Source organism: Boleophthalmus pectinirostris, unplaced genomic scaffold (genome assembly GCF_026225935.1).
Source record: "Boleophthalmus pectinirostris isolate CB_2022bp ecotype Guang Dong unplaced genomic scaffold, ASM2622593v1 HiC_scaffold_21, whole genome shotgun sequence".
NCBI classification, from domain to species: Eukaryota; Metazoa; Chordata; class Actinopteri; order Gobiiformes; family Gobiidae; genus Boleophthalmus; species Boleophthalmus pectinirostris.
The window spans coordinates 18,412,765-18,437,945 of NW_026571175.1; the positions used below are offsets into that span (position 1 = coordinate 18,412,765).

The window sequence follows — 25,181 nt, forward strand, 5'->3', positions numbered from 1 at the left end:
TTATACAGATTATTTTTTTCTTTTCTTTCTTTCTTTCTTTCTTTTTTTTTAACAAATCAAAGTTTAACCTGAAATGACCTTGGACCACATTAAAGAGGGGTATCACATACTCTTTAATTTTCCCTTTTGTAACCCTTGAGGTTCAGTGTGATGTTTGGCATGTAATTAGCATGAGTAATTCTTTCCTTTGGACACTTATTAATCCACTATTAAGCTGGGGTTTGATTCATTTTAACAGACTGGAACAATTGAAAGGGGAATACTTTTCTGCTCTTATCATTGTTTGCCCTTGATTAATGAAGGGGCTTGTGCAAATACAAACCTTGTCAAAATATTTATTGATAAATGACTGCTGCATTTCGAGGTTTGATTGAGGGTCAGCTCTGTTTCATTCCTGTGTAATTATATTACATAAAAATGTCTCTGAGTACAGAAATAGACAAACAAAAATAACAAGTTACTGAGTGAAACAGCTAAATATTTATGGAAAGAAACCAAGAAAGACTTTGCACTTGGAGTTGCTATTATGTCAACACGGTAACCACATGATATAATCAAAGTACAAACATGCATCAAAGTGATAATGTTTAGTTCTTAACAGAAAATGTAATCGTGATAATCTACTGACCTGAGACCACACGGACTCAACATCATAAACAACAACAGTTTGTGTTGCTTGGGCAGTTTGTTGCACATCAGAAAGGCTTCATAGCATCTGGATTTAGCTACTGCTCATTATGGCAAAGACTACAACACAACAACTGCTGCAGCCACAGTGTTACAGCCAGAACTCGGGAGCTGTCTGAGAAAAAAAAACATTCAATTACTTTCAAACAAGAGAGGATTGTGGCTATAGGAATACTTCATAAAGACCCAGAAAAAAGTACGATGTGAATTCCTTTCAGTTGGCAATTTAGTAATTTTAGATGTAGGGCGTGGAAGTCATTTATCCTTGAAATGTTCAAACACATCCAGACTCCGGCACAGAAGCCACAGGCAACTTGTGGCTCAGGTCAACCACAGACAAAAAGCATATGTTTTATGAGCGGCAGTGTAAAACCTGCTACAGACAAATATGTGCAATCTGACATATTTTCACACTGTGCAAAGGAGGTGCATTTGTTAACTGGTTCACTGGCTTGGATATGTTTGGTTAGGTCAGGTCATAGGCCTACCGCATTATGAACTGTAGTATGTAATTGGCCCACATGAGTATCGTATTAAAACTACAGTACCCCCCCCCAAAGTTCACCACTTGAATTCTCTTTAAAATTACAAATATGCTCCATCAGCCCAAGGATTTTTATTTTTGTCTCAACTGTTAATTGACATGGCGCTGCATCCCCTCCTGTTTAACCCTCTCCCCCGTCACAGTATATATATCTCTCTCTCCTCTCTCTCCTTTTCATTCTCAAACTCTTTCTCTCCCTTTGTGTCTTTCTTTATAGCAACAGCCCGGTCGCTAAACCACAAACACTACCTTTTGCTTTCCGTGTCCAGTCTGTAGACATGAGGTGATGTGGGCTTCCTCTGTCTGGATTATTTATCTTAATGCACCAGAGTTCCTTCTCATAAGAAGCAAAAGGAAGGACGCTGAAAGCCAACAAGTAGTTTTTGTGTCATGACTGTGCTACATTTAGATAAAAGTAGTGACCTACAATCGCAAATTAATGGCAACAGCAAAAACCAAGTGACACTACAGATAAATTACAGATTTTTCTGTGCCTGAAGATTTAAGTCCTACATTTCTTGCCTGGGATCCAGAATACATTCTTCTTCAGTACTTTACAAAGATGAGAGTCTGGTCATAAGAAGATAGGAAAAAATATCACAAGGGACTGAAAAACAGCAATGAGCTCCTGCTTTTCACATGTGTCACTGAAAAAACAAACAGCTAATCTTGTTTCTCAATCACGTTTGGTCATCTGTATAAAAATACAAAGGGATATAATTTTGGATATGCCAGGCAAATAATTTTTACTTCTACAAACAAAAATGGATTAAGACAAAAAATCTTTAACCATTAGTGGGGACACCGAAGGACTCATTTCCAGATCTTGGGTCAGGATTACCTTAGCTGGAGGGTTTTACTTGTGGTAAGTTTTGGGTTGATGGGGCAAACTAGAGTGCCCAGAGGAAACCAGGTAGGGGGAGAAACATGCACACCCTGCACAGACAGGCCCAGGCGACCTGGAAGTCACACCCAGAACCATTTTCTGTGAGGCAAGAGTGCTTGTCACTAAGATGTCATCTTCCCTGATCTTAAAATACAGATTTTAGTCACAGTCCCGTAATTAACCAAGGTAGTTACTGTGTAGCTAGCAGACTTTCCCTTTTACTAAGCATGGACTTAAACTAATTTCCTGTACATTTGTATATTTTAAACAAAGAAGAAATCAATTTAGTAACGCGTCAATGTACGTCATACTTTGTTACAAAATCAACAAGGACACAGCAGTTCAGATACATTGCGTAAAGATGTACTAGCCACAAACCAGTGGCTGTAGTGCGCTGGTTGTTTTGGGTCTTTTGGTGCATCACAAGTTTCTTCCTCTTTTCAAACAGGAAGTAAGTACGCAGTCGGATGAAGCGCTGTCACCACACTCTAACAGGTCATTTCAGTAAATACTTGTGACCAGAGTACTTCTCTCTACTACTTACTACTACCAGCACAAAGATGAAGTTAAGCGACTATAGAGTTGACCTTACTTGATGCCATCTGAGCCAAGATCACAGGTAGGATAGTCATCTTTTCAACAAAACAGATAACAATAGTACTAATAGAAATTGAAATTGTTTATTAGTATGTATGTATGTCTGTATGCTTGTGCTGAGATAAGTAACATCTAAGTAAAGTAGAATTACAACTGATGTATTTGTATGCCTACACACATTTAAAACTGTATTATAATAGTGGTAAATATTAAGTTAAATGCAGTGAAGAATTTACATGCATTTATCGTAATGACTTTGCATAACAGCGGCAGTGGAAAATTAACCCAGATATCATCTAGCCTCAGCTTCCCCATTCTGCACCCGTCTCTTATTTAAAAATATTGATGGTCTGTCAGACATCACAAACGAATGTATAGCAACAGAAAAGAAGAAGGACTAACATTTTCCATTTTGTTGACTTTGGTATGTTTGACCCCAGTCTAGACTCCAGCTAGGTGATGGGGAATATGGTGCGCAGCATTATCACCGGGGACAAGAAAGAAGCTTATGAAGGCAGCTATGATGACAACGCTGAAAAAAGTGAGTACTACGTCTGTCTACTACAGACTTTTGTAATCATAAAGTTAAATTTGAATTCTATTATTATTTAATTTACTTTCAGTTGCAGAAGATGATATATTGGTGGTGACTGAAGACTACCCACCCCCTGCCATCACAGAGCCTATTTTCAGATTGGGAGAGAAACTACGAGTCATTAAAAAGTACGATGATTAAAATTATATGTAAACATTTGATTTAACAATGTTTTAATTTTGATTTTTTTTCCCTTTTTGGACAGAGAGGTATATTGGTGGAAGGTGTGCTCGCTGAAGACAGGCAAAGTGAACTACATACCTGACGCACACGTAGCCAAAATATATCATGGGTAAGAATTGAAATGATCAAATGTGTAATTTGCTTTTTATTAACAGCATCTTTAATGGGATCTTTAATTCATAAAGATACAATTTTAATTATCACTTTTCTTTGTTTTACTGTTTCACCATATACCTGTACTGTGTCCAGGTGGCTGTTTGAAGGTGTGGAGCGGCAGAAAGCAGAGGAACTGCTGCTGTTGCCTGTAAACCGTGTGGGCTCATTTCTGGTTCGTGAGAGTTCAACAGAAAGAGGTAAGAAGTTAAGTGTTTTTATTTCAGTAAAATGTTTAGAGAAGTTGGGTTGAACAGAGATGTGAGAAATGTTAGGTATGTGGAGATGAGGAAATGTGCTTAACTATGAAATTAGGGCAAGAATCACATGTTGGACAATGTGAACATTGAACATTCGTGTCTGTATGTTTTTAATGGGATCCCTTAAGTCTTTATGTTTACTATGAAGATATTTTTTGTGTGATTTTTTTTATTGTTTAATTAAATCATTAGTTACACTCAAACAACAAAGCATTAATTAAATATAATTAAATTCCAATAACCTTTAGTTATATAGTATAGTATAGTATAGTATAGTATAGTATAGTAGCTAAAAGGCCTGTCAAGAGCATAATCACTAACCACTGGCTTTACAAATAAAGCACATGAGTTTTCCAGCAAAATTGTTATTAAAAATGCTAAATGGAATTTTGCAAATCACGTTGATGTGGATAATATACATAATTTCCGTTGAATTAAATTCACTCCAAACTATGGACAAAATATAAGTTATTTTGCAAGCATATTTTTTACATTTTACTGATTTGATTTTACTACTATTGTTACTAATGCTTCTTCTAATGAACAACAGAAAGAAGAGCTTTTGTTTGCTATTTTGTTAATAAACTACTGCTGCTATTACTATTTAAATACCACTCTACCTAGATCCAACCATGTTAAGGCGACCCCGCTATCCTAATGAATTATTTGTATTTTACTTTTATCTGATAAACTATGAAACTTTACTGGTGGAGGGTGAGGGTCTGCTGTCTGCTTGTTTCCGTGAATATTTTGTTGCTATGCCTGAATGATGAATGATGCACAGTATGGCATTAAACTTATCTATCTGCATGGAGACAAGCAGGTCACCACCAAGTCAGCACTGTGGTGACCCAACTCACTGTACATGCTTTTCAAAGCACTTTAATCTGTAACTGAATAAATGCAACAAAAGTTTAATGTCATACTGTGGAAAATTCCAAGCAAAATGTAGAAAAAAGCAAGTGACAGATCAAAAATTGCAAAGCAAAATTGTGCAACTTAAAAAAAAAAAAAAAAAGCTTCTAGTTTTGTTACTTACGGTGCATATTCTAATGCCAAAAAACAACTTCTGAATTTCATGGCGTGACCTCAAATATACTTCTGCTTTGGTCTTCTCTGGAAAAATAACATATTACAACTTCAGTTCTGCAAATACGTAGTTTGGCATCTCATTGTTTAATGTGTTGTATGCAAATATTCCAGGAGTGTACTCACTGTCGGTGAAGCACAGGAGTATAAAGCACTATCGTATCTTCAGACTGGACAACAGCTGGTACTACATCTCCCCTCGGTTGACTTTCCAATGCCTCGAAGATATGATCAACCACTACTCTGGTACACTCACATCGACAGCATGATAAACTAAAAATAACACACACTTATCAGCTTCCTAAAGAAAAACTCACAGTAACATTGTGTTTCAGATTCTGCAGATGGGCTGTGCTGCATGTTAACAACTCCATGTCTCACCACCACAACCTTAGCCCAGACAGACACAGAGATAGCCCCTCCAGTTGTAATGCGCCATAATTTTGACTGGAAAAAAGTCGACAGGTGGGTTACAGACAAGTCATTAAACATTACGCATGAAATTAAATAACTTTTGTGATTATTCTGTGCAATGGAAAATGCCCTTTAAATAGCACGTACATTATAAAGTTTATGTTTCACACCCTTTTCTTAGGCACAACACTAGTAGCCTTCCTATTTACAAACTGTATTATTTTGTGGTAAATGCAATGTTCCTCTATTAAGTTTCTTTATTTACAGGAATCAGCTTGTAAGCCCTGAAAACTGCAATGACAACACAGTGAGCTATGGAGTGAGAAACAGCATCGCCTCACACCTCTTCTTCTCCCAAGAGCCCACTAATATGCGAGAGGACAGGAAGAAAAAGAGCAAATCAGTCTATGGCTTCCCTAAAAATACAGACTATATGGACAGCTTTTAGAGGAATGACACCTCTACAATGGGAAAGTAATACTGTCTGCAATTCTTAGAAAGACTGTAGTATTTTAATGCATTTCATGTTGAAAGCACTATGAAGGATAAAAAGTGGTATGGTAAAAATATGTTTTGCCAGTTTTATGAGAAGACTGAACAAACACTGGTCTGTGGCACATTCTTTTATCCATGCATTACAATAAATAAAATATGAATAGAGTGTAAATGATGTATGTTATTTTAAAATGATTGTACCATATTGCAACAAATATGCCATAATAATATGCAATATTATAATTGTATAATATAAATCTTGTATTGTATTCTGTCTGTTCAATTATATATTAGAGCTGTTCATTTAATACTTGCACTACAGGAATATTAAGAGCCTGTTGTATAAGACCAATTTTGCGCTTTATTAGACTATGGAGATACAGATAAAAGACAGATAGATAGATCGATAGATAGATAGGTAGATAAAACTGTTATCAAATGATGTTGAGAGTGGAAAAAGTACTGTTTATTGCATGTATATTAAGTTAAGTTTCCTTCCTTTTAGAGACTGACCATAAACAGAGAACTTACCACTAACCCCAAAAAGTGTCAAATTATGTATCCTGTTATAAGCAAGCAAAACCTAAGATTATTTTTACATGCTACATAAATGCCATTATCAAGCAAAACAGAAAAGTTCAAGCTACCACTGCTATACAGAATAAATGAAACACATTACTTAATGGACACACATTTTATACCTAATTTAGTAACACTATTCCTCCAGTTTCTTCTAACAGTCTCAGCACTCTTCTGGATTGCTTGCGTGTGATGCTTTTAAAGCCCAGTAAAATAGTTTCACGTAACTGATTAACAAAGCATTGCGTGTAAAAGTGGAAAACTCACAGACGTGGTAGCCTGTGGGTGCACCATGCTGAGATGGTCGTCCAGTCAGCGTTAGTCACTGGCTGACTTTGGGAGCTTCTTGGGACAAGGAAGAGCTTAAGGGAAAACGAGATGAAAGTAACAAAGGTTAGGACATCGCTAACATTATTTATTATTGACATATGTCTTCTTTGGTTTACTGGGTAAGAAGTGCCTCCTCCAGGAACTGTATATAAAATGACATTTAAGATTTGTTTAATTTACTGGTAAGACAACCAACCTGTTCTCTTTGTAGTCAACATGTTTTACTAGAGTATAAAAGTACATTTAGGAGAAAGTTTGCAATCTAGAGTCAACATTAAAATTATGTAGTATCTAGCACTGAACACCTTGTCCAGATATTGGTAAATTGTCAATCTCTATTAGGTAGGTAACCCTAACCCTAACCCTAATTACATTAATATGGTGTATTGTGGCCATGGCTTCCTTGCAATAACATTTTGCCATGTACTAATCTCGCCACCTCCTCAGCAATACCGTGCATCCAGCTGTCTAAACCTTTCCAACTCCACTCATAGTCTCTGAGCCTCATAGTTGTTGAGCCACAAAAAATCTACACAAATGTTTACTCTGCCTAGTCAATATAACCTTCCTACTAAATGAAAACTATTTGCCTCCTCCTCACCAAAAAAGAAACTGTGTTAATTTGTTTAGGTGTGAAACCACTTGTTTTGGTGGTCAGTCTACACTGCTTTATTTTTAGTTGATCCTCTCAAACTTCTCTATACTTCCCACATGACGAACTGACATTTCTATAGTATTAATAGAACATGTTTGTTATACCAAGATAGAGAAGTAAGAAGAGCAGAGGCAGTACTTGTTTGCCTCTTTGTCTGTTTTTGCATGCTTTCTGTATGCTATTTTTGTGCTTTTTGTATTGTTCTTTGCTGACTGCACTTTGTAAACCTTGTTTTTAAAAGTGCTTCATAAATAAAATTGTATTATTTATTATTTGTATTATGTGTAGCTTTTGTATTTTATGTTTAGTTAATCAGATGAACAATATCTTTTCTTTTTTTATTGTTTTTATTATTAAAAGGGGAGGTGGACACAACAACTTTCACATCAAAACTGAAGCACAAAACATTATTGTCATTATTAGCATGCAATGTTTAAATGTAAAGGACAAAGTGAGTATTCCCTCATTTCTGGAGCCAGGGTCAGGAGTATCATTCTTGAGTATTAGTCTGATGTGCATGCTTGCTCAAGGCAATGGGAACACTAGAACACGTTGACAAAAATTCATATTACATTGAAGAAAATGCCTCCAAACTCCTCTTCCTCCTTTTTGAAAAGCAGATGTGGTACACGTGGCTCCAAATATGGATAATTAATACCAGCTTTGTACACATACTTCCTAAATAAAGACCTTTGCATATAATCCAAGTTGATGCTAATGTATACAATATATTTGAATACTAAATATGAAGAAAACAAGGATTTACTGTCGAAATCCAAAATGAAATCCCCTAATTCTAGCTGCAGTTTTTGAGAGTTACCTGGCAGAGTGAGTGTTCTTTCCATTGCCCTCAGCTCCCGTTTGAACCCCATTTGTCTCCAGGAAATGACAAGCAGGATGACAGCAGTGGAGGCCAGGAATGAACTGAAAGCATTTCTTAATCACTGAAATGAAAGAGCACAGCAAAAAGAACAACTAGAATAAATGAGCTGCAGGTCAAAGATGTATAAATGTGTGATGTGTGAGTGTAATGGTGATTGATGCTTCTAGTTTATTTAAAAACATATTTTTCTTCCTGTCACACACCACCAGACATGTATACTACCAATATGTGTAAAGATAGTACAATGAAAGAGAGCAACAATGTGACAAACAGCAAACCAGCAGACCACTTCCTCTAGCTTTCATGAGGTCGAGCTCAAATGACATCACTGCTAGGAAGAAAAAATATTATTATTACCTTTTCTAACACTGTTTTAGTGTGCTAGTTAGTAATGTTAAATTTTATGGAGGTGACCACTCTTCCAAATATTGATCACTTGCCCATAATTCTATGATTCATGCATCTTAACCAGGTATACAATGTATGTCATATTAAAAATTCAAAAAGATTTTTGAAAAATCCCATGGATATAGAAAGCAGTCCTCCATGTCCTTCCTTTTCTTCTCTTTGTCAATTAAAGTGAAATAGTGGATTAATAATTAAGATTGTAGCATGCCACTATTTTGTGGAGCTAGGAGTGGTTATAGTGAAACATATGGAACATTGGTCATATAATTTCTTTTTGGTCAATATTAGCACTTTATCAGAAGGACTGGGTTTGTTACCGTCTTTTATTAATACGTGGATTCTCTCACCACTAGAATTTTTTCAAAGACTAATGCTTTGTTTTGGCTGGTATCCAACAGAGCCAGCCTGTGGATTAAACATGGAGAGCCTGATAATCACAGAGCAAGAATAATCCTTTGCTTTGTCTACACAGTGAAAATGATATAACCTTGGTTCAAATTAGGCTAATCAGCATTGAGAACCACTATTCTTGTGTGACAGCATCTTTTGCACACAGTTCAAATTTCCATGAAGCCAGTTGGACCCTTCCAAATAAAAAAGGTGATAAAACAATATCAAGTTTTCACTGCACTTTCGAGCAGCAGTCAGTCTAATGGAAAACAGACATTCTTTTTACTCACTAGGAAAAATAATCATAGCTCTAAAGATGGCAAAGATTACTTTCTCTGCACAATTAATAAAAAAAATATGCACAAAGTGCAAGGTTCAAGAGGAACACTGTGTGGCATGAAACAGGAAATGGTTTGTGGACTGCTGAGCCACCCACACGCCACTGCATTGATGAAAACACTTTTATCGGGGTGTCCTCTGGCTTAAAAAATGGTCCCCTTCCAAGGACAAAGACACAAGGACAGGGAGAGCAGTCCTACTAGCTGCTGCAGAGGCTGACGTGGACAGAGACACTGCAGCCAAATGCAGCTGCACGTGTGAGAGATGAGAGTGAGACTCTTTTACAAATGACCCAGAGACGAAAATGGAGAGTGGACCTCACTGAAACAGATAGTTAGACTATGGGGACAGCCATCTTGACCTGTCCTAAATCAAACAGCTAGTGATTATGCACTTATTATACATGCATTACTCAAAATTAAAGGTGCACAATGTAACTTTTGTAACTCCATGGAGACTGTGTTGCCTTGGCTGGAACATTGGCATTAAACTTTTCTAACTCCATAGAGCAGAAGCCCACTAAGCCACATTACAGGTGAGGTCTTAAAGCCACAATATGTAACTTTTTTTTGCCAACTAAATCATAATTCAATATGGGTGTTTTTATTGCACTGAATTTTTTTTTGAAAAACATGCATTATTACTTTGAGCAGGCTTGAATCTCCACAAAAGTACCTTTTATTTGGGATGGAGGTGCTCCTGGCTTGTTTCCATGGAAATGTTCCTATTGCTGTGTTTCAGATGCCATCACACTGTTCTATAGGCCAATATTATTTAATACAGACTTTTTTGCGATTTTTGTAGTAACATAGCCTGGTCTTGGGTCTAATCAATAATAGAAATGACCAGGTTTGATATTTGGAAATGTACCTTTCTGATATTTCAGTCAAAATACAATATAATTAAAAGGAAAACCACCTCTTGCACCCCATCTGGAATTATGACATTTAGAACTGAAAACCACCAGTTGCTATAATATTCTTAAAGTATTGCATGAAACCTTTCTATCGCATGGAAGGACATTTATTATGAGTTTAACTTTCTGTTTCCATGGAATCATGAATGGGACTACTACCACTAGATAGTTACATACTATCACTTAAATAATAATTAGATTTTCATACATTATGATTTTTCAGTTGGGCGGCAGTAGCTCAGTTGGCAGAGCATTCGCCCACTGATCTAAAAGGTTGGCGGTTCGAATCCAGCTCCCAACATAAAAAACATCACAGGTTGAGCGGTCAGATCCACTAACCCACAGGTTGGCTGGTGTGATTCCAGGTCCCACAGATGAATGCTGTCGTTGTGTCCTTGGGCAAGACACTTAACCCACCTTGCCCACAGTGTCTGTGTACACTGGTGTGTGAACGTGTGTGTGAATGGGTGAGTGGTTCCTTGTTGTAAAGCGCTTTGAGTGCCTTGAAGGTGGAAAAGCGCTATAGAAAAATGTGACCATTTACCATTTCAGTTAAGCATGTCAAGAGAGATATTTAAAAATGGTATAGTATTTCAAGCTGTTATACCTAAGTGGTGGCAATGCGGTGGTGCAATAAAAAACATTGGAAAAAATGACTCTGATTAGGAGGAAAACTTTTCCAGACATGGTAATGGTGATTAGACAAATGGAAAACTCATTGTGTCTTTAAAGATCGAGCCAACATACTCTATTATTTTACATGGGTAAAGATGAACTCATTAGATTATATGAGCCAATAAGACAGCATTTATTTGTGACCTGTCATTATTTGCCTCCTGAATTTAAAGCTGAATTTAATTGACACTTTTGGATTGACTGCAAAGCTTTTGTTTCTAATGAACATTTTAAGACGCCACCGAGGCTTAGATCTGATTTATACATTGTGAATAATTTATCTCAAAATAGACATGACATATTTTTATACATATTTTCTATCTGGTTGAGGGCCTACTCTGACATCTAGTGGAAAATAATGCAATTACAAATGCAATCAATTTACAGTGCATAGCATAGGCCTACCTAAACCGCGTGCACGTATTTAGGCTCAATCAATATGATATTATCACATAATAATTATGACAAGGTTATTCTGATATCCAAAGCACATTATAACGGTCTACTCCCTTTGATTACCTCTTCTAATTATTTTAAGGGGACACCAGGAACAAAATTTAAATATAAAATAAATAAATATGTCAATAAATAAAAATAGTAAATTTGTAAATTACAGAAATGATCAGTAGGTTCCGTTCACTCGATCCATGGCATGGATCTGTAGTTCTATGGTCCACGGTGTATGATGGTCAGTTGTGTGATTCGGTCGGAATTATTTCAGTGACGGACCAATTCTGTGCGTCAGAGAATAGTGACCACATTTCTGACTAACCATTTTCTCGTAAAAGAGTCATTATAACGTTTTAGACTTAAGTTTTTCGTTGCTAGTTTTGATGGACGAAGTGCCACATGTAGAGACAGGAACGAGGGCTCCCTCAGTCATCGATAGATATTATACACGATGGTACAGAACCGGTAAATGAAAGCTCTTGAGTTAGCAATTATGTATGTAGCTATGTAGCTTCATTAAAATGGAAATACATAATGTAATGTAGTCTGAATCCCATTTTATGAAATAGTATTGTCTAAACTTGTTTTCTATTAATGCATGTCGTTTATTTGTTGCCAATATTTTAGACTTGAAGGGTAAACCAAGTGAAGATCATTGTATTTTGCAGCATTCGAACAGGTAACAGTTCAGTAACCTATTTATTGTTTAGGATAAGTCATGTTTACCATTTTCTCTTTTTGCAGAATTTGTGTTGTTACACTGGCAGAAACCCATCCAATTCTTCAAAATGGGCGGACAGTCAAAAGCATTAATTACCAAATTAGTGATTGCTGTAGTCGGCTCAAGAATCAAGTGTCTGGAAAATCTAAGCGGGTAAAAATGCTGCATTATGGCATACTAAAGGTTTTTCATTGGTCTAAGCCGTGTATTATTTTCTTTTAGGGGGGGCAGTTCCTGACAGACTTTGCCCCTCTGTGTAGGATAATGTGCACAGATGAGACTGAATACACAATTTATAGGTGAGATTATTTAATTGATTATATTTCTGAACCTCTCTTGTTACGTGTGTAAAATCCCTCAGTTGTCCAGATAGAATTTCTGCTTTTGCTATAGATTCTATTTGTCAACTGGACAAAAGTTTATTTTGTCCACTCTCCTGTGACAAATGTTTGTACATTTCAGTTGCATTCGAGGAAGACTTCTAGAGGTCAATGAGGATATTCTAAAAACACCAGCGTTACTGTTGGAAAAGGTGAGGCATACTGTTACAACTGTTAATTTGAGAATTCTGGCAATGATAATTAATTAAACGTGCCTTATTTTTCAACAGCCGTTCACTGAAGGATACATTGCTGTGATTTTGCCAAAGCTCGAAGAGAGCAAGAGCATAACAGAAAACCTTTTGACAAGGGAAGAGTTTGAGAAGGTTGTTGCGAAACGAAACATTTTGCCATCACAGCCATCTTGATAAAAAACAGCAGATTGGTAGAAAATTTTGGAAATAGTTCTTTTTTTGTGTGTGGATGAATTTGATGTTTCATTGTTCTGAGTTATTGATTTTGTTATTGTTTCATCAGAAAACTTTGCTTATTATTTCATCATGATGTTCTTACTATTTATCATTTGCCTTTTAAAAGTACACACAGTTGCTTTGTCTGAATAGAATATACATATGCAATATAGTTATTTTTGTACAATATAAATAAAACACAAGTCAGACTTAAGAAAAATATTATTTATTTTAAATTCAGAGCTTTCATATGCTTTTAATATTCAAAAGAGTAGATGGTTCAAAACTAGTTCTCTCTCCCCATCTCTACAGTAACCATTATCTCTACTTTCATATAATATAGCAAAGTTTTATACTGCATTCATATTTAAATGATTTCATTAAATGCCCATCAATTATTAGCTTGTACCTTTGTAGGATTCACTCTTTATCACCAGCTTTGCTTCATGTACCATACATCTTAAATACATTGTCAACATGTAGGCAGCTTAACATGGAAGTCTTCATAACAGTCCTGCAATCTGCAGGGATCCACACACCATTCTTTCCTTTACTGACCAAGAAAATTCCAAAAGCATCCTACAGTTTAAGCATAAATCAGACAGAACAGTAGTTTACACTGAATGCAAGCTTAACAAAACATATTTGGCTTTGGATTTTTTTGCATTGTGACACTAGCATGGCACGTTTCATTGCACAGCATATGAAACTTCCTATGGCATTATTGGATTTTTGTAGTAACATTTGTACAGAATGTAATGTTCCACAATCACTGATATTACACATGTAAACATTACAAATGCATGACTCACAAACCAAAGGAGACTCAGTTACAAGGGTTTGGTACTTATGTTAACATGCAAGTAGTGTTTAAGTAACAGATTTCTTGTTTTGTTTCAACTTTATGTGCAACACTAGAAAGATACAGCACAGACTTGTCTCACAGAGGCACCTGGTGAAATGAATGTATGGCTAAAGCCTCAAGCATCTTCAAGTAGCTGAGGTGACAGAAGAGGCAATGTGTGGATTGATTGTCTCCATCTTGGAGTGAAATGGACTCAGTGGAATGTATCATATGATTTGAAATATTTAATTGATTGAAATTAAATAGTTCATATGGATGCTGAGGAATTATTTACCCCTCCTCATATGTTCCCTCTTTAAGAGTATGGGGTAAGCCCCCTCATTAGTCCCCATGTGGTACAGGCTCTGTTTTGCCTCCACATAAATACTTAACTGACGACTGACTGCTTTGCTTTGTTTATTTACCCTCAAGTAGATTTATGCTTGCCATGTGCTGTTCTAGTGATTTGATGCCGAAACCATTGGAGCTGTTCTTGCCATTGAGAGTGCCCTCCTCTTTGACAGGGGTTGATGTGTCCTGTCTCTCCCTCCAGTCTTGAGGAGAGCTCAGGCTGCTCCTCTCTGACTTGTACTAAGCAAACAAAACAGAGACACAGAATTTAAACATATTTATTTGATCATGTAGTTCCCAAAGCCAAAAAAACAAAGAACATTTTAGAAATTATTAACAGATTCCAGCGTGGGTGACAATTTGTATGAGACATACATTTTATGGGTTGTAAAAATAAGATTTACATTTGAAGGAAAATAAGGAAAGGTTACATAATCTACAAATGTAATTGCTAAAATTTACCTTTCTGTGAAGCTTGTTGCAGTATGGTAGCACTGATAGGACCACAGTCAATATGCCCTTGGTTGTTTGAATGAAAGTGTCCACCTTAAGATAGTAAGACACGTTAATAATAATTAATGAAAAATACCAATATATATTTATTCCAATGTCGTTTCAAAACCTGTAATGTGATATTCAGAATGTTCTGAGTGGAATGATAAAATGAAGATTGACTGACACAGATGATAAATAATAAAGCGCACCATTATTCAGCCAAGGTGGTGCTGTTCTTCATGCAGTCCTTTTGATTTCAACCTCATGTTTATTACAAGGTGACCTACACCTCGGCCTTACCCGGGATGCTCGTTAATTCCACATAGACATTCATTATTCCTGCTCGCTTTGTTCATTACTGGTGTTACTTGTAGATCGAAATTATGCTTAAGCCAGCTACTACTGAACATCCCATTAGAATAATTATGGTTAAGGTTATTCTGGGTAAAGGTATCAAAACTATGCATAAGCAAAAAAGACAAAAAATAAGAAATATAGTATACAAATGAAAAAAGTTGTGTTGTTGTAGTTAGTAGATACAATAAATTACACAGAGATGGAGAACAGATCTTAGCCCTGATTCTGCTGAATCACACTTTAATAGAATTATACTGTCAATTAAAAACTTATTTTCTGAGAAACACTGAGACAATTGAGACATTCTACCAGTTATTCGGGCATATCCAAACACTTTACAAAAATATTAGAAACGATGCAATATGCAATATGGATACCTTCTGGAAGGTGGCAGTCTTGCCCTGTACAGGAGTCTTTCCCCCCATTTGGAGCTGCTGGCACTGTGCCACAAGTTTCTCCATCTCTGTCAGCACAGTGGACTTCTCCTCATCAACCAACTGCACAAAATACACAGGAAATAAGGACACTATGTTTTAAAAAGGTATTACAATTACAACTGAACCTGTGTTGCCAATACTTTAACCAGCACAGAGGAGAGGACACGTACAAATCTTTCTGGTTCTCAGTATAGGGACAGGCCAAATGAAAGCTCAGAACCTGCAGAATTCACTGAACTGCAGAGGCTGCATTAGCACAGAGGCAGTAGGGTCTGAAGTTTAGGAAGTGAGAATTTAGATTATTAGAGCGTTTCAAATGTCATTATTACTTTGTCCCTAGATATAAATCATCAAGGCTGTAAAGCAGTGATTCATATAATGTTTAAGTCCACAGCTGATTTCAGAACAGGTTGTGCACTTAATACACCTTATATGATTACCCTTGAATAAATCTTCAAAAATTGCTTTATGATTTCTATCAGGCCTGCCCAGGTGTTCTACAAGCTAAGAAGGAGCTAGGAAATTACTGGGATGCAATATCTGGATGGTTAGTATGAATGACTTCATGTGATGTACAGTAATTAATCATAAAGTGTGCAGCGGGTTGAAGAGTTCCTAATTATGAATTAGCCCAGGACCCACCCTCTGCCTCTTCCACACATGTGCCCAGACTTAGAAGCTAGTGATAAATGCCAGTGTTTAGTGACTGTCAAAGAGCAGTTTAATTAAAATTAGACAACCTGGAAGAGAAATCTGGTGTGGGCAGCAGGAAGCAGGAAAGAAGACAGACCGTCCATGTATGTTTTTAAATCGGAGGGAAGACTAGTGAAAGTGTCTTGACAGTCTTAATTTCCTGTTGTGGCTGTGTGATTTATAGGGCCGTTCCGGGGATCACGACATGTCAGGGTGGGTGCAACAGGCATGATACAAGAAGCTGTAGTAGAGAGACACTGGTGTTGTGTATTTGTAGTGGGACACATATCTGTCTACACAGAAGGAAATTATTACTACAATATAATCTTAGAGAAAAGAGAAATGAGTACACTATAGTGACCTGCTATAAGGTAAGAGTGAGGAAGATCTGTTCAAAACATATTATAAATCTTAATTATTTTAATCATAATGGATAATGCATTTCCTGGCATCAAAAGAGCCCTGGTTATTAGAACGTGTATGTAGTAATAAATGTTGTATTTCAAATGGCATTCTATAGGCCAATAGTATTTAATACAAATGGAATTTTTCTCATGAAAGTACAATTAATGAATATTAATTCATTATCAGCTGTAAGTATGGTATCACATTATGCAATCTGAAAACCACCATAGTATAAATAATGTAGTGTACTTTTGCTTCAGGAGTCTAAATGTATTTCTGACAATATCTTTCTGACTATACCTGAACAGCAAAGGTGCGAAGAGATGAGCATAACTGAAGACCCTCTTCAGAAAGTACCTGTAAAGTGTCAAGCAAAAATATATATATTTGTATTAGTACTTATTTTAAAAGGGCAAAGAAGGCAAAGAAAAGGGAAAGAAAAGGTGGACACTAGACATCCTCAGCTCAAGTTTGCCTTAGGAAATGTGAATTATATATAAGCAATACAAATAAACTGACCTCTCCCTGATGAAAAAAGTCTGCTGTTGTTTTGAGAAGCCCCTCTCCTCTGCAAGAATCAATATGAGAAACAGCAAATGAGAAAATGAAACACATTTGAGAGAGATGAATGATAACAATAATACAGCCACAGCAACGTACAGAAACTGTATCTCAGATGATATACAACGATTTTGTGAGTCATGTAGAAATGTCACATTAGCTTACAAAACTGAGCCTTGAGATGAATGATAATAATTTATATTCAGCGTGTACCTGGTGAAGAGGTACATGTTGTATGCCATGCTGGCCAGACACTGGCTTTGTCGCACAATCTCATGCTCCTGATCGTCCCACTTTTCAATTTCAGTGTCTACGTCTGAGGACAGGAGTCGCAGCTCCAGACCCAATTTAGCCATACTTGTCTGCTCCTGGAGACACAAAGCATAGGTAGTTAATGCAACGGATGGTAAAGGCAAGAATAAAACAAAACTGTGAGTGAGTTTTTTAGGAAAGATGCAGACCTCTTCTTAGATGTTACAATCTCACTTTTAGTTATTCACAACTTACTTGGAGGATGCATCCCAGGCAGGTTTGTCTCTTTAGTTTCTCCATATAACAAAGAAATAGGCATCCCAAAAAGTCTTAGTTGTGTATTTATTTTGCACCCGAGTACACAGCATACAGTTACTGTAACAATCCAGCCAACTATAAAAAGCCAATTATAAAGTTGTACTTTCTTCCAAAAGTAATTCTGCTGATACAGCTGATAATGTGAATCAAAGTATCTGAGCATCTACAACTACTGTGCAATTCACCTCACAGATAGATCTCTTTTAAATATTAGAAAACATTTTTTTTTCTAATTTGCTTACATTCCTAAACCTTTATAATCAGCATAATACTGTTTTCCACGCCAGTGCAGCACGTACAGAACTGCAAGCCAGCAACATTTCACTCTATTACCATATGAACACCATCAATTTTTCAAGTGAGTGACATCAGGTTTTCAGAGAGATTAATGCATTGCTGTCACACCAAAGTACACGACATAAGTTGATGTATTATGCTGCAAGCCACAGTTTATAGTGTGTGTAGTACCTCTGCGTCTAACTTGACAGATTTGGAAGTCTTAAGGTTTGCTGAATGTTTCTGTGAAAGGGAGAATAGTGTTAATCAGCGGATCACAAAGCACTGTTGGATGTAGGAGGAGAATATTTATGAGATCGAATGTGTGATACCCACCCCAGGCCTGGGAAGTGATAAATAAGGTCTTTTGTCTCCTGAAAACAGAATACAAAAGAATTATTATGACATACAAATTTACACTCAATTTCAGGCAAGGATAAGTCATTCTATAATAATACAATTATATAGATTGATCTACATTTCTTATTATAAAAAGAGATTTTTTAGAAAGGCAGATTTTGTATTACTGGTGGTATTCCAGTAGAAGAAAAGTCTGAATATGATTTGTTAAAGATTAATTTGTCAATAATTATGATTGCTGCTACGCTTTAGGCTTTATTACTCTTTTTATCTTCAGACAGACAAGAACTGCACAAATCCTTTCATATTACACCAATAAACTCTTAATGCTGTTTTAATGCAGTGTGATTTGGAGTCTGTAAAAGTGAACGTCTTGACACTGCCCTTAAAACACTTGGCTTTATGGAAATTCAACACAGTGATGTCCTTTAACGTATTCTCAGCTCTAATTAATACATTATTTACAATCACAGCTATTATGACTTAAATCGTTCACAAAAATAAATACCTATGCATTCTGTCTGTTGTTTTCCTATCTAGTTAAAATGCATTGAGAGTATAAAGATTAAAATAATAGCTTCATGCATCATGGATTTTCTGTGACACTTTCGGCAATAACAATGGCCACAACTGTGATATGTAAACAGTGTAAACAATTCCAGCTTGCAATGATTAATTTCATGACATCTCTTCTCAGTAATGCTTCTTCTTTACAAGTTCATTCCACTGGATTCTTAAAAAATAATTCACAAAGGTTATATGTGGCCATTTCAAAGCTTGAACAGCTTACAAATCCTTCAGTGCACTGCACTGTATGCTTTATTTGCCAAGTAGACAATACAGTTTTGTTAAGTCAAATAAAACACACCTCGCTTGCCTTCAAAAACATCATTGATCTCCCTGACAAGTAAGGCCATGTCACAGAGCTGAGACTCCCAGGCCTCACAGAACACCTCCAGGTTCTCCTTTGCAATTTTACTGGATGGATGAAGGGCCAGCGTCTGAGCAGCAGAAATTATCTACAAGAACATGGAAATGGTGAAACCGTTAAAACTACTAAAATGTAAGTACTGTAGTCTGTTTTTTTTTAAATTGCACCTTCAGTATGTCAAAGTACTGTATAACAAATCAGCATCTACTTTAAAGCTACCATCTGTAATTAGATTGGCCTCTGTTGTATATCTAGAGGTGATCTAAATGCTATCCATGTTGCTGCTGTCTGATGGCGAGTCTGCTTTGACCTGACAGAAGACCAGAGAGGATAGTTGAGTCTGGTGTCAAATGTGTCATCTACTGGTACTAAAAAATCAAATACATTTGGAGATGGTAGCTTTAAAGGTTCACCATAGCTCATCTCATTCTGGATGAGGGCATGGCAACTGGCAGCTTACTGCATGTGATGTTCCTCAATGTAGCATCTAGCCTGCATTTATTGTGTATTTATTGTAATACTATGAAAAAGAGAAAAGATAAGAAATATACATTATTTTTTCTACTACTAGTCACTTTTTTATCAAGAAATTGAACTTGAAATTAATTTCAATCATACAAACAAACAGTACTAGTAACAATAATAGTATTAAATAGCCATTTACCCCCTGGTCAATGCTCTATTACTTTTGGCAGATGCACACTGATATCTCCAGCATCAGCCCCATACTGGAGCTTTATTGATTCGGCAACCTTTGAACCCTGGGCAGAGTCATTACTGCAGAGTCACGCGGGGCCTGACATTAGCTCTGCCGGACAGGAACATTCTACAGCGGGATAATTACTGGCATGGACCATTTCCAAGAGCAAACAGATCTGGGACAGTGTGAAGGTGGAGGTGGACAGCATGTACATAGATCTATATGGTTAATTGCTAAAATTTCTATTTTTGTACCTGCTTCTTACATTGAACAAGCTTATATTGGACACTATTTGGTTTAGAGTCTGTAAATAAAAGGAAAGTACTTACTGACTTGAACTGATTTAGTTTTAATTTGCTTGTTCCCTTTCTCTTAACGAAGCCAAAAAACAATAGTTAATGGTACCTGAGGACCAATCACATGGAAGGTCTCCTCAGCATGTATGCAGGTTATCTCCAGAGGTTCTGTCCCCGACACATGGCACAGTAATCGGCAAGTCTGTAAAAAAAATAAAATTAAAAAATCAATCCTCCGTTTTTTATTCTTTTCTCAGTTTTGGGGTATGGGGAAGTGTTTTTTAAATGTATCATACGCACTTAGTTGACGCGTCAAAATTGGGACGTGACTGGGACTAAGCCAGAGACCAGGACTAAACAAGGTCTAGAATTAGACCAAACTAAGGCTCATCAGGGCTAAACTGATTACTCCCATACTGTACTTTTTTTTTATACTTCTTTCTGACTAATTATTAAAAAAAAAAAAAATTAATATGTTTTGCTGTTTTGTTTTTGCTAGGTTCAGTATCTTAGTTCTTCAATTTAAGAACTAAAATACTATAAAAAATTTATTTTTAAAAAAAAAGTGAATTTTTAAATTTTTTTGAGTAGAGTATGTAGACAGCTTACTTCAACTAGCTGCTCTTTCTGTTCAGTGAGAGTGCAAGAGTACTCAGTCACTGCCTCCAGGTTTCCTTCAGCTCCTGCAGCTTTGAGAGCCCTCAGAGACAACTGCTCCCCGTGAACCTTGAGCTGGTCTGAGGCCCGACTCACTGCTGCCTTATGGAGCTGAAAGAGAAGAGCAGAAAACAAGATTAGAAGACATGCTTCAGCTTATGATAGTGGTGTGGAGAGGTTGCATCAGAAAAGCTTGGTAATGAGTAAACAAGGGAAAATAGATTACAGAGGAATAGAAAATGGAAAAGAAAGTACAATTCTCAACGAAAAGAGTTTTTGAGGCAGACAGTGGCTCACCTCACGCCGGAGGTCACTGACACTCTGACAGGTCTTCAGAATGGATACCTCCATGTCCTCTGGGGGCTGTTTGGCATGGGCAGATTGCTGCTTGTGACAGACACAGAAAGAAAAGAAAAAGATAAAACAATTACTATATAGAGTCATTGAGTATTGTCCAGTAAAACCTGCACATTCAGTAAGTCAGGGGTCTCCAACCTGAGCTACTTTTTGTAAAATTAACATGCCAGATAGCTACTCATTTTAATGGTTGCCAGAAATTGAGTATATATATAAGAGCCACAGCTGGCCTTAGATGAGGCACAGCCAGATGCTTATAAAACATAAACCATTATCCATTACCAGGGCACAAAGTTATGCATCACAATTCTACATTTATAATGGTAATTAATCAAATTTTTAAATCTTGGAAGGGGGTGGCAAGCTACTGCACCCGAGCCAACTACACATTCCCTACCCCTGCACTAGGTCATCATAAAATCTGCACTTAACCTTGTGATTTGATTCTCAAGGAGAACTTCAGTTCACAAAGAAAGTGTTTACAATTTGCAACATAATCACTAGCATTGTGTAAGCCGATCAATTCTAAAAACCAAGGAGACTCAACTCAATAGCTGAATAGCTGTTCACACTTTCTGAATTGGTTATTGTTACAAACCATTGTCCTATTTCAGGCAACACACACGTTACAACTAATTTTCTGACCACCATATGTGTTTCTGAATAATCCTGGAGGTGTGTGTGCATCTGCTCATGTGTGCTTGTGCCAACGCACCGCCTCGATCCAGCACTGCAGCAGCTGCTGGGCCTCCTGCCGTGCCAGCTGGCACAGGCCGAGGATGGCCTGCCTCTGCTCGTGGCTGGTGTAGGGGGAGTCTGTGAAGTCCTCTGTGCGCTCCACCAGTATGTCCAGCTGACTGCCCATGTCCTGAGGAGACCACGAGTACAGGTTCTCCCTTAAGTACTCCACCCGCGACTGGACATGGATCACAGAGAGAGAGAAGATCAGAAACAACAAAAAAGTAACCAGTTTTAATACTTACACAACACATAAGTCCAATTATTTTTAATTACCACTGACCAAAGTCATTTCTTTTGAATTTTCAAGAATGTTGAATGTTAAATATATGATTCAGAATTCAGTAGGTTTAATTAGTACAAAAAACAACAAAATTAAGTAACTCTACTACTCTGGTAATAGTGCTCTCTCTATGAGACTTGTACCTTGAAATCTCTGATCCCATTGTAAATGCTGACGGGCAGGACCTTGCTGTCCCCACAGCTGCGGGCCTCAGTGACTATCTCAATGACCTGCTCCAGGGCGCAGCGCATGCGGTGAAAAACTGCGTCTTTGTTGATTCGAGCCGACTCACAATCCGGGTGCCTAAGGCAGGTCTTTGGAAGAAAATTCACATAAAATGTCAGAGCCCATGGCCTCTGTTGGCTTTCAACTTCTGTCCTTTTGATGTATTTCCGCTATAATTTCTCACTTAATATTTCATATATTCCGGACATATTGGAATAATGTACCCGCTTCATCATTCAGTGCACTAAATATAATTTTAAATGACTTTATATAGCCCTGGCTCTCTCTTGGTTGTTTACCTTGGAGGCTGTGAGGAGCATCATGGTGCATTTTTCCAACACAGCACGAGCTGCAGCCATCCGCGCTTTCTTCTTCTCATCCTTTAGGTCCTACATCATGAACATGGATACAGCAATATACAATATATTAGCCTTACTATGGTCTGGTATGGACTGGCATGACCTGATTTTCCTCTAAACAAATATAAAATAGATTCCAATAATATACATGGTGTGAAAAGACAGCTGAACCCACTCCACTCCCAGCATTTCCCCATAGATTACAAAGACAGCGTGATTATCTGTCATTATTTTAGTTGCCGGCTTATACAGATGAAGATGATAGGATTTTGGAGAGGCCTGGTACAGAGAGGTGGGAGTTAAGTATGACAAAAGATGAGAAATAAAAAACTGGAAATGTGTGAGAGCATTAGACGCAGTGATGAGTAGCTTTGGAAGGGGGACGTGACGTGTGTGTCAAAACAAGAGCCCTGATAAAACTGCCTCCCTGTTGGAAATATCGCAGCCGCTGCATTTTACATCAGCAGGGAAAGCGCTTTAGCTGCACCATGTACTGTATGCATCAAATGAGGATTAGGGATTTTTGACAGTACAAAGCTGAAAACCCCAAGATAGCTTTAAGAGTAATGCCTGGAGGAGAAGTTTCGTTTTACTTGAATTAGGCCTGTCACGATAACAAATTTGCGATAGATTGCTGAAAAAATATAGATGATAACCGATAATATTGAAACTAATTCATACCACAGTTATCCAAATCAGAATTATCCCCCCAAAACGAGTCTAAATTTATGATAAAAAAAACACAAATTGCAATAAATAAACAGAATAATGAAACAGTTTAGTAGCTAGTTTATATCTATAATGAGTCAAAGAAGTTATTTATTCAACCATGGCTCAAATCTAAACATAAAACTGAAAAAAATAATAAAATGTTCCCCAATAATACTGTGAAAAATTTTCCATGATAAATATTGATCCCCAAAATTATTGTTCCATCATCCATTGAATGATAAGTCTATATATCATCACAGGCCTAATTTGAATATAGTAGAAATGTACAGTTGAAAGTTTCAAGTGCTATATTAAAGGTTAACATGAATAAGAGCGTCAACATTTCTGTACAGGATTATTTTAAGCCAGAGTTAGTTTTTCCAATGTTTGTCGGAGCAGCCAAAACAACGTAATTAAAACTTTATAGCTCAACCCCGCACCTGCTGCTACTATATCACATTTCCCATCCCTGCTACATGTTCAATTATATCTTCATAAAACAAACAGATTTTGAGTCATGACAAAACAAATTAAAGTGTGTTTATGTTTACTGAAATACTCATTAGCATATTGTTTACATAATAAAAATTTGTTATCTTGTTATCACAGGCAGTTACTATGTCTCTAACTCAATAATCTAGTGTTATTCTTGGTAAATAACAAACCACAAAATCAATCCGAGTGTAATTAGAATCCAGTGCTTTTCATTTTACTCACGTTCTGCCTGTCTCCAGTCAGATGGGCAAATTCCACCATCTCGTTTCCAAACTGGCTGAAAATCTGAACAAACTCCTGGAAGGTGCTGACTCTTTCCAGATGGTCCAGAGTTACTAAAACCTAGGCGTAGAAAAGGGAGAGAGAAACATTGAAAATATGGACTAATTAGTGCTAATTAGTGATTATATGATACTAACATATCAGACTTAATTTCAATATTAAGCACAAAGCTTGATACTAGGGGTATGCAAAAATATCAAAATATCGTATTGTTTAATGTGTCGTATATATCATGGGCTGCTGTAACGATATATCCCCAAGAATATTTTTTGGTATATTTTGCTAAATTATTTTGTTACAGAGCTACAGTTTTTTGCTTGTTGAGTGGAAGGAAACTCGTTTATTCACTGTTTTGATGACTAAAATCGGCCTGTTTCATATTAACTTCTCAAAAGAAGTGGTTTAACAAAGACTTTCAGTATCAGCCATCATTTAGCCATTATTTTTATTGAACTGTATTGAATCGTTTTGAAATATATCGTATTGAATTGTATCGAATCAAAAGCTCACTGTATCGAAGTATGTATCGTATCAGCAACTTCTTAAAGATACCCAGCCCTACTTGATACTAGATGTCTCAGCTTTGAATGCCTATGCCCTTAATCAGATTGTACACAGATTAAATCTATATCTCAGTATCTTACATAAAGTGCTTTCTAATGTGGATCATCTATTAAATCACTGAGACACACGAAATACATCTCAAATGTCATTTGCATTAGCTACTTAAGATATTCTCTGTCTAAAAGATTAAGATAA

The 25,181-nt window shown here is 36.7% G+C and overlaps 3 protein-coding genes across 5 annotated transcripts in view; 2 read left to right on the forward strand and 1 right to left on the reverse strand.

Moving 5' to 3' along the window:
- Positions 1-2,577: 2,577 nt before the first annotated feature.
- On the forward strand, positions 2,578-6,172 carry sla1a (Src like adaptor 1a). 2 transcript variants are annotated; one of them, XM_020932618.2, is made up of 8 exons: positions 2,578-2,736; positions 3,155-3,255; positions 3,338-3,437; positions 3,515-3,601; positions 3,742-3,845; positions 5,109-5,240; positions 5,330-5,459; positions 5,676-6,172. In XM_020932618.2, exons 2-8 carry the CDS (start codon positions 3,174-3,176, stop codon positions 5,854-5,856), a joined length of 816 nt encoding a protein of 271 aa, XP_020788277.1. In that variant the 5' UTR covers positions 2,578-2,736; positions 3,155-3,173; the 3' UTR covers positions 5,857-6,172. The 2 variants fall into 2 exon arrangements, with proteins under 2 accessions (XP_020788277.1, XP_055013048.1); XM_055157073.1 differs by having other exon boundaries at positions 2,579-2,736; positions 3,160-3,255.
- Positions 6,173-11,798: 5,626 nt separating this feature from the next.
- abitram (actin binding transcription modulator) lies at positions 11,799-13,031 on the forward strand. The gene is made up of 6 exons (XM_020932676.2): positions 11,799-11,993; positions 12,156-12,207; positions 12,273-12,402; positions 12,472-12,548; positions 12,712-12,781; positions 12,860-13,031. The coding sequence occupies exons 1-6, from the start codon at positions 11,912-11,914 to the stop codon at positions 12,995-12,997; spliced, it is 549 nt and encodes a 182-aa protein (XP_020788335.1). The 5' UTR covers positions 11,799-11,911; the 3' UTR covers positions 12,998-13,031.
- A 287-nt stretch (positions 13,032-13,318) lies between these two features.
- Positions 13,319-25,181, reverse strand: part of ctnnal1 (catenin (cadherin-associated protein), alpha-like 1) — a 45,239-nt gene continuing 33,376 nt past the window's right edge. Inside the window, exons 4-19 of one of the 2 annotated variants that reach the window (XM_055157041.1) lie at positions 24,363-24,482; positions 22,875-22,964; positions 22,494-22,664; positions 22,045-22,245; positions 21,270-21,356; positions 20,925-21,083; positions 20,425-20,517; positions 19,266-19,407; positions 18,365-18,402; positions 18,221-18,271; positions 17,396-17,550; positions 17,141-17,189; positions 16,922-16,978; positions 15,464-15,583; positions 14,697-14,780; positions 13,319-14,474 (exon numbers count right to left, since the gene is read on the reverse strand). In XM_055157041.1, coding sequence (XP_055013016.1) covers positions 14,301-14,474; positions 14,697-14,780; positions 15,464-15,583; positions 16,922-16,978; positions 17,141-17,189; positions 17,396-17,550; positions 18,221-18,271; positions 18,365-18,402; positions 19,266-19,407; positions 20,425-20,517; positions 20,925-21,083; positions 21,270-21,356; positions 22,045-22,245; positions 22,494-22,664; positions 22,875-22,964; positions 24,363-24,482 — 1,791 coding nt within the window. In that variant the 3' untranslated portion in view covers positions 13,319-14,300. Of the gene's footprint in view, positions 14,475-14,696; positions 14,781-15,463; positions 15,584-16,921; positions 16,979-17,140; positions 17,190-17,395; positions 17,551-18,220; positions 18,272-18,364; positions 18,403-19,256; positions 19,408-20,424; positions 20,518-20,924; positions 21,084-21,269; positions 21,357-22,044; positions 22,246-22,493; positions 22,665-22,874; positions 22,965-24,362; positions 24,483-25,181 lie in introns of both variants that reach the window. The other variant, XM_055157039.1, reaches the window with a different exon arrangement.